General features: G+C 38.8%; 1 protein-coding gene across 2 annotated transcripts in view; it reads left to right on the forward strand.

The window, feature by feature from the left end:
* Positions 1–15,766, forward strand: part of PHEX (phosphate regulating endopeptidase X-linked) — a 109,335-nt gene that overhangs the window by 42,963 nt on the left and 50,606 nt on the right. For both annotated transcript variants that reach the window (XM_082052560.1, XM_082052561.1), the window contains 3 exons: positions 1,097–1,190; positions 5,349–5,477; positions 8,764–8,865. In XM_082052560.1, coding sequence (XP_081908686.1) covers positions 1,097–1,190; positions 5,349–5,477; positions 8,764–8,865 — 325 coding nt within the window. The remainder of the gene's footprint in view (positions 1–1,096; positions 1,191–5,348; positions 5,478–8,763; positions 8,866–15,766) is intronic.

Raw genomic sequence — 15,766 nt, forward strand, 5'->3', positions numbered from 1 at the left:
GCTGCTCCACAACTATGGCAACAGGAGGTTGCAGAAATTGGAATTTTAGAGAAGGGAGTTGTTCAGATGGTTCATAACAGCATCTTTGATTGCAAAGGAACAATTTTCATCCCTGTGGAGATGTCTGTGGCCTGCCCAAAATGTTACATATATCCCAATGTAGAGCAAACAACTTTTGGATATCAATAGCTTTAGAGCAATGACGATCCTTGAAAAACATGCAATCTATATGACAAGATAAGAATAATACTTCTAGGCCATCACTGATCTTGTTATGAGACTGTTTGAAGTTGAATTTCACAATGTACCTTTACCTCACACAGCCACTGCTGAGCATGGAGAGAGCTCAGTCTAGACTAGATAAATCCTCCAGTCAAGTGCTTGAAGCTTTAGAAAAGGGGCCTGGATGTCAGGTCTCCTGGGAAGTTTGAGCAAGTTCTTCCTGGATCTTTCAGCCTCAGTTCTTATAAGATTCTTGTTACTGAGACTTCCCTTTTTTTCTGGTATTTCAATTATCCATTTACAAAATGAGAGTGATAATACTTAAATAACTCTGTGGGTAGTAAGAACTTCTTCTAAAAGCATATTGATAACTTCTAATGAAAGATACAAATATGAGATAATGATAACAGCCTGTCCCATATATACTATCTATTTGGTTTCATAGTTACAATTGATGTGTCCTACTAATGAGGAGAGATAACATTCACTTTGATTTACAAAAGAAAAATCAGTTATTTTCTTATCTCTGGATAGAACCTTTATCCAACTCTTATTATGACATAGTTCTTGCCACTTCCATGCAAAAAGAAAACTCCGTTTTGAAAAAGCATTACCTAAAAATGACATACTAGGAGATGGACATTTATAAATTTCCCCTAGAAGACGGTTATCACAGTGCAATTACATATTAGCTGGCTGTAATCATACAGATTCTTCTACAAAATAGAAATTTATCAATTTGGTCATCACTCATTAATTTTCAAGGTGAAATTTCCACCATTCAGTAGAAATGTTTATAGAGATATTTCTGTGAATGCTTTGCGGTACATCATATGCATTTAGATGTCTGAGAAAAATGTGTCTGATTTAACAGGACTCTTGCCAACTATCTGGTGTGGAGGATGGTTTATTCAAGGTTATTTAACCTTAGTAGACGTTTTCAGTATCGATGGCTGGAATTTTCTCGGGTAAGTTAGAGCTTTTATAGTATTTACAATAGTACTAGCTTTGATGCTATTGATTGCCCTTACAGTTGCTTATACCTTTGCAAAACATGAAATGTATTCGATGCTGGATAAATTTCTTGAATAATCTTTTCTTCTTGAAGACTACATCTAAAACAGTTAAGATGTATATATCCTTGCACGTGCCACTCGGGGAAAAATGTCCAAAAGGACTCCACAAAGGAGTTTTTAAGACCTCCCCCTTAAAAAGCTTAGTCTTCTTATGCAGAAACTTGAAAGCTGGAAAGTTTGAGTTACATTGCAGGGCCGTGACCTGTGCTATTCCTGCAGGCCCAACAGGTTTGGCCAAAATCTAAGCTTTGAAAAAGAACTACTGTATATACATGCATGAAAGTAGCTCTGGTAAAACAAAAGCAAAACAAAAGATTTCATCTTTTCTAAGCTTGCTCAGACCTCTCTCATGCTCTAGTACCAACCTTACATGAGCTCTAGCACATCAGTCATTTCCATAGAGAAGCCAATCAGATGCCTTCTAGCTAGGAGTTGCAAAAGCCCCAGAAGACATTAGTCACTGCCCCAAGCTATGAGAGCAGTGCTAATTATCTATTAAGTAATATGGGCATTTATGTAAAACACACACATTTGATTAAATGAATTCTGAATACAAAGCTACCCTGATAATACTCTGGGCAACATGAGGGCTCTGTTAGCAAACCAGGGATAAAACTGAAACATGTTTTCTCATCTTGTTTCCATGCTGCCTTAGTTTAGATAGTGAGCTTTTTGGTGGTTGTTATGAAAACTAGCTGCTTGGTGGCATCATGGCAACAGGAGTCTGTCATGATGCTGCCAGTGATGTGGCACAGAAGATGTGGTTGCTCTGTTCTCCCAGGTGAGGTGTGCAGGTTGCTAACTGAAGTGCCCGTAATGTCTTTTCTGAGTGGTACTAGAATAGTTCTAAACTGATCACATACCTAAAAATAAATTCCAAAGGGCTTGATGGAAACCAGACTAAAAAGGCAGTCTCTTATACTTCTGAAATCATGTTCAAATCAATCTTGTTAAAGATGCCATTTTCTTCATGCAAAAATGTGAGAAACTGGCTGTCAGAACAACAGGGACAAGTTTGTGTGTACCCTCCTGGATATTCCTTGCTAGCCAGGTAAAATAGTTGGATGCTGGCCATCAGCCAGACTGCAGCCTAATACTGAGTTGCATTGAGTTACATTATAGCCAGAAAAATTCCTGGAAGGAAACTATAATCTTTGGTTGCTGTACATTTTGATATGGTAACTAGCTGCTGTCACTTCTCTGGGTACTTTCTCCAGAAGCTTAGGGAGAAACCTAATTCAGGTTGATTCAATGCTTACTAACAATGTCATCAAGGGTTCCATGAAAACCTAAGAACAGCACAGTAAGGGCAGTGAGTCAGCAGCTCATTTCTATTATCTGCCTCTGGGACCTGGAGATGGAGAGTTAGTTAAGTGCAGTAAACAGCAATAGCTAATAGTTAATAGCTAAATCTAAGTGCAGTAAACAGCTCAGGGGAGCAGGCTTCACAAGTCAGCAGAAAGAACGTGAGAAATGGAGTCCAAACCAAAGGCTTTATTTTACCAATTTACCTGGTCAGAGACTGGAGGACTAAAGGCACACAGGTCCTTTGGGATCATAAAGAGGACCCACCAACCTCTTACCATGTAAGTGAAGAAACCATTGAATGACTACTAAAAAGACATGACCGTGAATTGAATCAGTGACCCTTAAAGCAAAAGATATCTTTCATTCATTCAGCATCACCCATCATAAGCATATTATTTTTTTTCACCAGATTCTAATTTTCTATTGGTGGTTTTTACATCTTACACGTAGAAATCCTAGCATCGAGAGTCTTAAACTCATTTCAAAGAGAGGGAATAAAACATGATGAAACTTCAAAAATCTTCAGGTTGAGAAATAGGACAGACCTGCTGACTCTAGAGAAAGTGCTTTGATTACTACCTCAGCAACTCTCAGCAGCTCCTCTGCAGTGGCGCAAAAATTCCTAGCAATGTGCAGTGGCACATGGGGAGGAGATAATTTAAAATGATGTGGAGCTCTGAATTGACTGGGAGGGCTTGCAACCTGCTATTTATAGTCACTGTTACTACTTGGAGTTCTGTGTGTTAGAGTGGTACATTAATATTAGGAGGACCATTTTGAGGGAGTTCTAGTTGGCTGTTGTAATGTAAATATCAATAAACCAGCTGTGAGATATAATCTGTTCCTCTCAGCCCTATTTTTGTTGGTCTCACAGCCTGTGCTGCCTTTCTGTCCTCCTTACAGTCAAGCCTCCCTCAAAATAATGATAATTATTATGTTGTAATAATATGTCACATTCTAAAAGCCAGCTCTGTCTCTTGACACTTTCTGTGGCTGATGTGTAGTCATTGTGGTTTTACTTAGACCCTAGATAGAAATTTTCTTATCTTTTTCTCTCTCTCTTTTTTTTTTTTTTTTTTTTTTTGAGTGCGATGTTATGTATGAGGGATGAAAAATTTAGAAAAAGAGTTTACTTTCAAATTTGGCTCAGTTGAGGAAACTATTACCTTATTATGTGTTGGTTTGCCTAACGTGGTTTTCCTATAGCAGCAGTGTTCTCTCTGTCATTGAAAATCTATTAGTGCACATACAGTATTAATAAAAGCATTTGAAAATGCGTTTCACTGGCGTATTTAAATATGAGTCATTGATTAAACTTAATTACAGACAATATAAGGAGGAAAATCGATCTTTGAACTACCAAAATATCTGACCTTCAGTAGCTGAGGATTAAGCTACTCTGAAATTTTCTGATGAAATATTTTCCTATTGGAAAACAACAAATCCAAACCCTTCAATTTTGCTAGAGATTTAATCTTGGGCTCAAAGGAGAAGACTGGTAAAAAAGAAGAGGCTCAGAAACTGCTAGATCAGTGCTTAAGAGGCTTGTATGACCTGTGAGAGGTCAAAATCCTATCTCACCTGACCTGGTCTTCTGTTAAGAGTACTCTGCTTTTGCACAGCTAATGAGTGTTAACTACTGGACTGGGATTTTGCTTGTTCTCTGTGGAAAAGCTTAAAAAGCTCCTGAAGTAGAAAGGGAACCCTTTGAACATTGAAAATAACAAAAGTTTCTTAAATCAGCACTGTTATTGCTTACATGGACCCATCTCATATTTTGTTGTGTGTATTCTGTTTTTAAATTAACTTCTATCTTGACTAGAAAATGTAATTTTAACTGGGTAAGCCTCCACGGTAGTAATGTTCTTTTTGTGAGAAACAGAAACCAAGACAGCAATGTACTTGAGCTCTGTTTTGCCTTGCACATTGTGTGTTGAGCATCCTTGACTATTTCATCTCTAAAGCTCATGTGTCGTGGTGCATGAACATCATCAAAGCATGGAAGTGTCTATTTAACCACCATTTCTTTAGTAAAATACGCAATCTATTCTACCAACGTCATTCTACCATACCATGGAGGGAGATTTTTGGGAGACAAACACATAATCAGAGTTTAGTGTTCTCGACGGTTCAAACCTTTTTTCTCCTGAAAATATTCTGTTTGGGAAAGGGATTGAAAGCAACAGGCTGTGGTAAGAATAACCAGACAGGTAAATGGCAAAAGGTGTCGGCATGTACCTACCAATGTTAGCCATTGTTAGTTAGAACAGACAGGTTTATCACAGTGGAGGGCTCTTCAGGAAGTGTTTCGCAAGCACTGACCTAATTTTCTTGAAGGTGATTTCCCTAGGCTTCTCAGTCAGTGGAGACAGAGAAACTTTTTGGGAAGATATCTCAGAGCATGGATTTTCTAGATGAAAGTATCTCTCCACTTACACAGAAATACTACCAAGATTAGTTTAAAACTGGCACTTGGTAATGCCTTCCCATAACTAGCCCCCTAAGCCTAGCTTCTCTAAGTCATTAGCTTTGTACTGTTTCTAAGTCTAAAAATCTTATACCTATTTTGTGGAATTCAAAAGATTTGTTATAGCACTTGATGAAAATAACTGTAAAGTATCATTATTGTTTCATTTGGGTAGCTATTTGACAAATATGTTTTAGGCTATACTGAATGTGGATGCAGACTTGTTCTTCTTAAACAGTATGATTTTATGACCTACTACATGCACCTGCCAACAGGTCATCCATGGAACCACAACTTTGCTGCCACAGTGGGATAAATGTGTGGACCTCGTTGAAAGCACGCTCCCTTACGTTGTGGGTAGGATGTTTGTGAATGCTCATTTTCAAGAAGACAAGAAAGAGATGGTGAGTCCTCCAAGGTCTCTCTCTAGAAACTCTGAATTCGTTGCATCCTCCTCACAAATTTCCTCTGATGTTAGACCAAATTTTAAAAAGAGGTGAGTTTCTTACAAATGCTTAAAATCAACCAAACAAAAACCCCACACAAACAAGCAAACAAAACCTCCAAAACACACAAGAAAAAAACAAGGAGAAAATTGAACTAATTTGAAGAAATATCACCTTTCTGTCCACTTGGGCACTGCCCATTCCTTCCATGTGCAGCCCTTTAAATAAATATGTAGCCAGATCAAAACAGGCTGAACACCATTAATTTGTGTAAATAATGAGAGCAAGGCTGTTCAGGATCAGACCGAGTGGTGTCAATGGGAACTTATCTAGTATAGCTAGTGTAACTCTTTATAGTAAAGTTTTTACTGACTAGTCAAGAGTGGTCAAGATCTCTCTGCTTTAGGGGCTACTCTTTTAAAGCTGACTGTGCTACTCCTGCAGTCTAAACAAGAAAAGTATAACTGATGTCTAGCCCAAATTTAAAGGGAGGCTTAGAGCCACATAGTGAAAGTTTATATTTGTGATTTGAATCTGTTTTGCTCAACAGTGAAGGAAACTGTTCTTCCATGCCACTGAGTTCGTAGAATAGCTTTTAGCTGGATGTGCATCCTAATTTTAGAACTTCATATGTGACTACATTATCACTTCACTTAATATATTCAAATGATTAATTACCTTTTACAATTATTTATGACATATTTTCAGTTCATTTCTAATAGGGTTTTCCAATATCTGCTTTTCCAGCCATTGATTTTCCAACAGTAATCAGTTTAAAATTAATTAATTTCGTCACTAAACTTAGCTCTTGGTGCAGGAGAGGCACAGCAGTTTAGGAAATATGAAATAGCATCCTACATTGGGACCAACAGCTCTGTGATAGTCTGCACAGCCCTGGCTCAGTACCTGGAGTTTGTCTGTTTAACTTTATCTAGCTTGATTGTTTTCTCAGGGAAGGCCTCCATTTTAGACTGACCAACACTCTGATCTGGCTTGTCCAAATCTTTATGATGTGTGTTTCCCTCTCAGGTTCTGCATTTCTTTTACTACTTGGCTTCAGCTGGAGTTTCCTCTCTGAAATTCAGCTTTTCTGTTGCCTGATTTTTGATCAAGCTTGTAATGTGCTATCTGGAGGGTCAGTGACAAAAATATTTCTGGGATATTAAACAGTATGACTTCCATGCAGGATAAGCAGGAAGAGGAGAACTGTAAGAAACATACACTTTATGGAAGGGATGAACATTTTTTTGCATGTTTGTGTGAGGGAAAATTATGAGAAGCTGATAATGTTTTCTGTTGAAATGTGACCCAATAAAAATATTTCTTAGCATGTAAATTTCTTTCAGACCAAATATTTGAAAAATTATTGGAATTCACAGTAGATGTTGGTATATATCTGTCTATGATAAGCAAATCCTGAGGTATGGATAATGTGGATTCTTTTTTTCCCCATGTTTTGTCACTGATGTTTCATACCTTAGATACTTCTCTCCTTTTATCAAGACTGACATTATTTGTGTCTAAATATAGCACCGTTTCTAACCCAGAGTGCCTGCAGTGTTTCTTAGAGCTATGCCTGAGCAGTTTCAGTAATAACTTTGATAGCAGGAATAGGTTTCTCCCGCTGCCCCCTGCAGCTACAGCTGGTGCATAAAGCCTAACTATACACCAGGGCCCAGCTGCAGAGCTAGAGTTTGAACTTGTAACCTTCAAATATGGGGAGTTCACCTCATTAGAGAACCAAGTTAATTGAGTCAGTGCTCTGTCATCAATATCTTTAAGTTACCCTATTCCCTGGGATGCAGTTTACTGTGAACATTGACTGTTTAGTCATAGTTAATGCTAGATCTGTTCCAGTTGTCCCATATTGTCTCTAAAAATAAGAAAATGGTTTTTTTGAAAAGGGTAGAAGAAAATGAATACTCAAAGGAGCTTTGCCATGTTTTGTCTGGCTCCACCACAAATAAAGAACAGTTCCAGATCAAAATACACATCTGATACATAAATGGCAATTTAGCTAAAGGTAATGTTACTTTCCAAGGTTTAGTCCCCGCTTTCAGTGACATTTCAGAGCTACCAGATCTATAGAATAAAATTATATAAATCTCTGGTACTCGACATTTTCAATATCTTTAAATGTAACATAACTGACAACACAAAGATCCAATAAGTCTTCATGTAATGATTATCTGTCATGTCTTGTGCTATCTCAACTCTGCTTTGGTCTGTGCTAAAAGATTCCAGTGATGGCTGGATCCCCTGAATTACCTCACTCATGCAGTATTCTCAGTCCCTCTCATGAGGTTCGTCTATTGATAAAAACAAAAGCAGCTGATTGCATACACCTTTTTGGTCTGTGCAGCCAGACAGATACATAGGCATGAGGGCATTTCTTCTCTTTATACTGACATAATACACCTCTTAGTCATTGGATTTCTTGTTTTCTCTCATTTCAGGGTTTTCTTAGTCCCCATACTCACTAAACACTCCTATTATTATTATTTTTTTTAATTGCTTGTGATATGCTTCTGGCTTTGTATAGGTGTCTGAAGAAGCAGCCAAGCTAAAATGATTGTGGGTTTTCCTAGCTTTGCACAGATGCGAGCTGTCACTGGTGTTCAAGACCACAGAAGCAGTTAAAGCCACTGTGAGGCATGACTTTTATGCCTGCAGTACATAAAGGATAGGAATCCTTCACAAGTACAGTGAAATACAGGCTAAATATTTGAATGCTGTTTTGTATTTGGATCATGATACTGTCAACCCAAATTAAGTTTTTTTGCGATATTAATAAGGTGTGTTTCAGTCCGACATAAACCAAGCAAAGCTACTGATGCCCTCCCTCTCTACAGAAAAAGCTTTATTTGTGCAGATGCCTTGCAGCTTGCTCCTTCTTGTGTATGGGCTAGCAATCTAGAACCAAAGTCTCAGAAATCTCCCCAAATCACTGCAAACGTCCCAGTATTTTTTATGATTTCAAGGCAGACATTCTCGTAATTGTGACATGAAAGGAACAACAATTAACAGGCTGTGTGGTACACCTGAAGGAACAGAAAATGAAAAGAAACTTATTTTCAGAAGAAGTGCCTGAGGACTGGAGAAAGAAGAAATTTGCCATTAAGAATATAAAACAGATACTGTTTTCTTTGGAATAATTCATGGTCTAACCAAATTAATTCAATTCCTTATAATTATACTGCCATGAAATATTTTACTGGAGAGGGATTTGCTAAATGTTTTGCAGATGGAGGAGTTGACTGAAGGAATTTGCTGGGCTTTTATTGACATGTTGGAAAAGGAAAATGACTGGATGGACTCCGAAACAAAAAGAAAAGCTTATGAGAAGGTAAAAATATAAATGTTGAATGAGTATGTTCCTGTTACAGTGAAGATTTTACTTGAGTGAGAACAGAATGTCATGTACTGTACTTGTGGTTCCAGTTACCCATTGTTTTGTTTGTGAAGGGACATGTGCCACATTTGTTTTGCTAGAAGCTGAACCACCTGAACTCCTGCTTCAGTGCTGAAGTTATTTTTGTTACCTTGTTCTTCCTCCCTTGCCTTCATCTTTCCCTGTCTGGCTGATGTAGACTTTGAACTCATTTCAGATTTGCCTGTACAGTGGCTTTTCTTGACAAAGTCTTCAGCTTGATTGCGATGTCAGGGGCACACCTACAGATACAAAATGGTTTTGAAAACATCTGTGGCAGCTCAGGGTACTTGGTGTAAAGATGGAAGATCCAGCCTAGAAGGGGTCATGAGAATAGTCCAGGTCTCGTACCTTCTTCAGTGTCATGGTGGGAAGTCTACCTTGAAAGCAATTTTCTAGGAATGCAATGACCATCCCAGCTGAGTACCTATCTCCTGAGAGAATAACGTCAGTTATGAAGTGTTATGATCAAGGATGGTATTGCTGGTCCTGATTAGATTCAGATGAAGTGACAATAAAATGCTGGAGGTAAAGGTGAAGGCAGGAGGAGGTACTCAAAGCTCCCTTTTCCCTCCATTCCTGTGTTTACAACATGTGATATGTGGAAAGGGAGCTTGCCCAAATGCAGAGCTCTGCCCCCAGAGCAGCAGTTGGAAGAGGCATAAACAAATAAAAATGGAAAGCAGCGTGTAGGACAGTCTCCTTATTTGTTGAGGCAATGGGATATCACTGAATTAGTAAATGCCCTCTTTGAATAAACTGACATGCAACTGTAGCTGAACTGTTCTTGCTCACTGTACTTGAATAAAAATAGAGGTGTCTTGATTTATAAACAAACACAGACTTCAAAGTTTTTTGGTAATTTTCATGAAAAGGCTGTGGAGATATTTTGTCAATGGAAAGTTTTAAATTCCACGTACAGACTATTTACATTTTACACAGTAGTGCTCTTCACAGATATGCAAATGAAACAGCGCCGCATAAATGCACAAATAAAGTCTGTAGCAAGAGAACAATAGTAAGATGCCATTTATTTCCTACTAACTTGATAGTAAATGGACTGTAGTTATTACTTCTTACTGACTGTTATTGTTGTTTTTTACTAGAAATACCATTAGAAATATAATGATCTGTAATTTAGATATTTGACAAATCTGGTACAAAATAAGAGCAGGAAGATTTTATAATGATTTCCTTAGTAGAGATATTTCTATATACCTTTACAGACATATACAAGTCTGATGGTGAATTTTCTAGCAAATAATCTGCTTAACCATGTTGTTCAAAATTCGGTACCTGCCTTTCAGCAGAGAAACAATACAAGCATTGCTGCAAACTAATAAACTCCCTAAAAAGCTTTTCCTTTCCCAATTTAAGGAGAGTTTTGTTCAGAAGGTCAGTTAGATATTTTGTAGGTAGAGACGCCTGTTTTCCTCTGTTGACTCATTTAGGAATCATGGCACTCTGCTCGCAATTCAGACTTCTCCTTTAAGTTTCTAAAGTTAATAGGTTGAATCTGGGCCAAACAATGCATGATGAACTAAATTTAAGCAGTACAAAAAAAATAACACTACAAGCCATTGTACTATGAGTAGCAAATGGTTTAAATCCATTCTCACTGACCTGAACAACAGTTTTATAGTTTACTGACATAGGAACAAGGTCAAGCTTGTAAACACGAGTGTTACGTAATGACTTAGAAATTGCAGCAACAATTATGTGTTAGGACTTACGACTGCAAGTTTAAGTTCAGATTCACAGAAACAGCTACTTGGCTAGAAGGAAAGAGTCTAGAGAGACATTTTGGTAAATTTCCAGACATGGAGTTTGTGTATGTTTATTAAATGCTATTATTGCTAATAGTAGATATTGGATTTGTCCTGGGACATTCGGGTGGGCATGTTTTTAATTCAAGAAATAGATTCATTACATGTATTGTCAGTTAATTCACTGGGGATATCTAAGATTTATAATACAACAGGACCTTCCAAATTTGTTACTCTGTTCCAGTTAAATCTCATGAGCCCAGTACATTATGCTGTCACTTTTTAAATATTTATACTTCAATAAAGCAGCACAGACAACAGGAATTTTGAAGTGGGGGTGTTTGATTGTTCAGAAAAAAAAATATTACTTTATTACATAGATCTGTAAAAGTGAAATTTCTTTGTCAATAGGTGTCACCTGCAACTGTAAGGATACTGCCAATGCCATAGATTTCATAGTTTAGGAGGGAGCTTGGTTTGTTCTTGAACTAAGAGCAAGTTGTGTCATCATGGGGTAGGATATTCTGCTTAGAAATAAATTTCTGTCCTATGTGAGCATCTTCTGCTTGTTTATATTTCCAGAACAAAAGACAGAACCTGCTTAATTATTTATCTGATATCCTTCTATGATAATGTAACCGGCCTAGTGGGTGAAAGGAGGATGGTGGATATAATTTTTCCAGATTTTAATAAGGCTTTTGATACTATGATTCTGTCCTATGATTCTCTACTATCCCTTACAGCACCTTTCTGTACAAGTTGTCCAACCGTGAGATGAGCAGGCATATGATGCACTGGGTGAAGAACTGGTTGAACAGCAGGGCTCAGAGGGTTGTAGTGAATGTGGCTACATCTGGCTGGTGACTAGTCACCAGCGGTGTTCCTCAGGGCTCAATCCTAGAGCCAGTTCTGTTCAATATTTCCACCAATGATCTCGATGCAGGAGTTGTATCCACCATTTGCAAGTTTGCTGATAATACTAAACTGGAAGATGCTGTTAATTGCCTGAAGGGACAAGATGTCTTGCAGGGGGTCTAGATAGATTGGAGCATTGGGCAGTTCATTAATGGGATGAAGTTTAAAAAGTCCAAATGCTGGATTCTGCACCTAGGACAGAGTAGTACTGGGCACAATTATAAAATGGGAAAGGCGTAACAAGGGATCTGGGGGTGCTGGTTGACAGCAGCTCAATCTGAATCAGCTGTGTGTGCCCTGGCAGCCAAGAGGGCAAACCACATCCTGGGGTGCAGCAAACACAGCATAATCAGACAATCAAAAGAGGTGATTGCCCTGCTGTATCTAGTGTTGGTGCAGCCTCATCTTGAGTGCTGTGTGTAGTTCTGGGCCCCAACATTTAAGAAGGATGTGAAGACCCTTGAATGAGTCCAGAGGAAGGCAACAAAGGTGGTGAAAGGGCTGGAAGGAATGTCCCATGAGGAACAGCGATTAAGAGGCATTTGGACAAAGTCCTTAATAATCTGCTTTAACTTTTGGTCAGCCCTGAAGTGGTCAGGCAGTTGGACTAGATGATCGTTGTAGGTCCCTTCCAACTAAAATATTCTAATTCTATTCTTATTATCAGTTAAGTAAAGGAAGGAAGTTATTACTTAGGTAAAGAATGTCTTGATCTTTTAGGTTTTCGTCAGTAGCTGTCACATTGTCCTATATAGCAATGCAGAGTAGAGCTTCTGCCTGAAGTTCTATGGCAGAACCATATGCTGCATGGAAGTGACTGTGATTCATATATTTTGCTCTTCCTCTATGTTTTTAATCTCATTGCATTCTTGAATTCTTTGAATGCTCTGGAAAGAAAGGAACTGTAGAAACCTGTTGAGTTTTATTTACTGGGCCTTCTCCAGGTTATCCATTTAATTTGTCATTACCCTTTCCTTTAACTTCAGGCATATTTTGGCCATAAATGAATTTTTTACTCATTTACTGAATAAAGAATAAAGTCAATGGAGGATCTGGATGTCTGGACTATGGGCACGGAGAGCCTTCCTAGAAAAACATCTCATCTTAGACTACTCTTCAGTTCCTTATGCTAATTGTATCTTTAGAAGATGACACTGTAATGCAAATGACTTGGCAGGCTTTAAAGAGAATTAACTGCAAATTCCCTCTGTGATTTGGATACTCACTGTTTTGCGTGTTTTCTGCTGTCTCTTTTCTGAACGGATGCCCACCTTTCTTGTGAGCTTGGCTGAGGACAAACTTGTATACCTTGCTGTCAGCCTGATGCTTTGCAATCAAAAGGATCATTGACCTCCAAAGGACTTACAAAAGGCCCTCTGGTAGAATCAATGCTTGACTATTGCTTTCGGCAGCCTGTCAGCTCCATCTAATCACTGAAAAGCTTTTCTGTCTGTGACTCTCTTTGTGTCTGTTTTGCTGTTTTAAGTTACTCAGAGGGGACATTTTTAATTTGATGAGCCCACACTATATTTAAAGAATCAAATCAACTAGTCCGTGTGACATAGGGAACAATCGTCTTGCACCCTTGATTTCTGAGAATCAGAATTAGCCCTTGTATACTTTCCAGTTAAGGTTTGACTGTAACAAAACAATATAATGAGATAACATCTAATAATTTCCTTCTATCCTCCCTCCATTCCTCTCTTTCTGTGATTTCTGTGATTGAAACATGGATTTAAACCAGACCATCTAAAAGCCAATCTTGCAAAGGAAGTTTTTAGCAGGGTAAGGTGACTCGATCTGTCTTCATGTGCAGTTTTCACCTAGCTCTCTGGATGGAGCTCATGCTGCTTCCAAAGGATCTCTGAGCCAGAGAGAAACATTCAGCTCTGTGCTGTGATGCTTCGTTTTCTACCCTGTCCTCCTTCCTCTGCTCTGTGCAAGCCTTGCTTTATTGTTCTGTATTTGACTATAATCTGAAATTTCCTTAAATTATGCCTGTTAACCTCCCAAATTTTCAGCTGAGATCTCTGATTTTAAAAAAATAACAGCAAAAGGTTCCTCTTCTTGCCCTTTTAGCCTCCCTCTTTTGTAAAGGTCATTAAATTTTGCTCTCATTTGAAGAACAGAGAAATCATTCAAATGAATGCAGCTCCAAGAGTGTGTCTGGCAATAGTCTTGAAGTACATGGCCTGTGAGTTACAGAAGCCGAGCAGAAAAATCCCTTGTCAGATGCTGAGGTACAAGGTGAGCTCCAGGCCACCTTGCAGCCTCTGAGAAGGATGGTGTATGACAGGGAAGGGGAGAGAGGAGAGCCTTTTGTTTCCCTTACAACAAAGGTGCAGACTGCAGCTATGTCAGCCAAATGGTATTGACAACTGCGTTTTGTAATGGGGGGGGGCACAAGGAAAAGGGAGAACCCGCAACTGAAACTCAGTTGACATGACTTTGTGTAATCAGGGCTCTCATCTTTAAAATGGTAATTTATTGCTGGTGCTCTTCAAAGGGTCATTCAATGGAAGATCATCACTGAGATGTAAAATTATTCCCTTTCCTGGGCAGCAGCCATTATTTTATTAATAACTTTTTTTTTCTTTTTTTTTTTTTTTTTAACCTCCTGAAACGGCCTTTGCACTTGAGTTTAACAGGAAGCTTGAAAAAGAGGATTTTACAAAAAAGCCTGTTTTTTGGAAGTTTCCAAATCTTCTGTAAAATTGTCTGTATTGTAGGAAGTTATTTTTTTTTTGCTTTACAATGCTATTTTTAAATCATGGATGATAAGCCAAAAAAAGCTTATTTTTCCTCTAATAAGATTTTTCTGTAATATTATTAACCTCTTTAGGCCATGGAGCACAAACCCCAAGGTCACTGTGCAATCATTTTTTCCTACTGAACTTGCCTGCTGCTTGGCTTTATTTCTCTCTAAGGAAGTTGTATGTATACGCAACATTTGTTTTCTTCACATGTCTCTGAGTCTGAAGACTGAGGCAAGAAGACCACAGGAAAATGTAAGGATAGTGCCTAGCTATAGGTGTTTCTCTCAGACAGTGTTTAGGTACCTTTGTTTAGCCTGCAGGGTTTGTTCTGCTGCTTCAGAGAGCTACAGCAAACCTCCCAGGATAATGCAGTGTAATTTAGGCCAATAGCCCTTAGGAAATCAAGAGCCATCTGTACAAGCCCCTGATTTAACAAAGTGTAGGTACTTTAAATGAGGTAGGTGTCCATGGGTTATTCCACTGAAGCCATTTGCTTCTCAGCTGGACCTTACTGGCCATATCCAGCCCTCCAGTCAACCAGCTGAGCCCCTGCCATCTTTCACAGTTCTTTGTGGTCTCTCCCCCTCCACATTTGGGTGATTTCACTATGAACATGACAGCCATGCTGCTCAGATGAGAGGTGCAGTGTCTGTCTCGGACAGTGGCCAAACAGTAGCAGATGTTTAGAGATGAACATAAGGACAGGGCGAGCATAAAGGGATATATTCCTGCTATCCTCTCCTGGCCTCTGACAATCTGCAGCTCAGCTGCCTCCTGAGCCAGAAGTGGTGTCTTTGTATTTATTCATATTTTTCTACTGTGAGTTTGTCTAACAACTTTTTGAGTCCATGACAGTTTTTGTCATCGGCAGCTTCCCAAGGCAATGAGTTCCACTGCCTCCCTGTGTTCTATGTGAGAAAGCATCTCCTTTTGCTTGTCTGGAAAATGTTGTGTTCTTCCCCTATGTTCTTGTAGTGGGGAAATCAGAGAATCATCATTGCCTGTTCTTTTCTTGTGCTCTCTCTTGCTTCCATATAACCCTGCCACAGCAATACATTCATGGAGTATGCAGCCTCCTGCATTTGTTCACATAGACCATCCAGCGCCTGCACTAGATACAGTTCTGAAAAATAACTTTTCATCAAGATCTGAGGCATACCCAGAAAAAGGCCAGACACTACAGCTTCAGGAGCTGAAAATAATCTTGCTTAATGCCATGCTGATTACTGGGTGCTCTACAAAAAGAAGAAATGCCTGTTGTGCTTTGTGGGGTCTGTGGACTCCTACTATGCAAAATAATGCAAAAATATGACAGAAGAACCAGCTCTCAGCACCTCCCATATCTCAAGTGGGATTTTTCTGGAATGAAGGCCAGCACAA

Source organism: Streptopelia decaocto (genome assembly GCF_964273445.1).
Source record: "Streptopelia decaocto genome assembly, chromosome: 1".
NCBI classification, from domain to species: Eukaryota; Metazoa; Chordata; class Aves; order Columbiformes; family Columbidae; genus Streptopelia; species Streptopelia decaocto.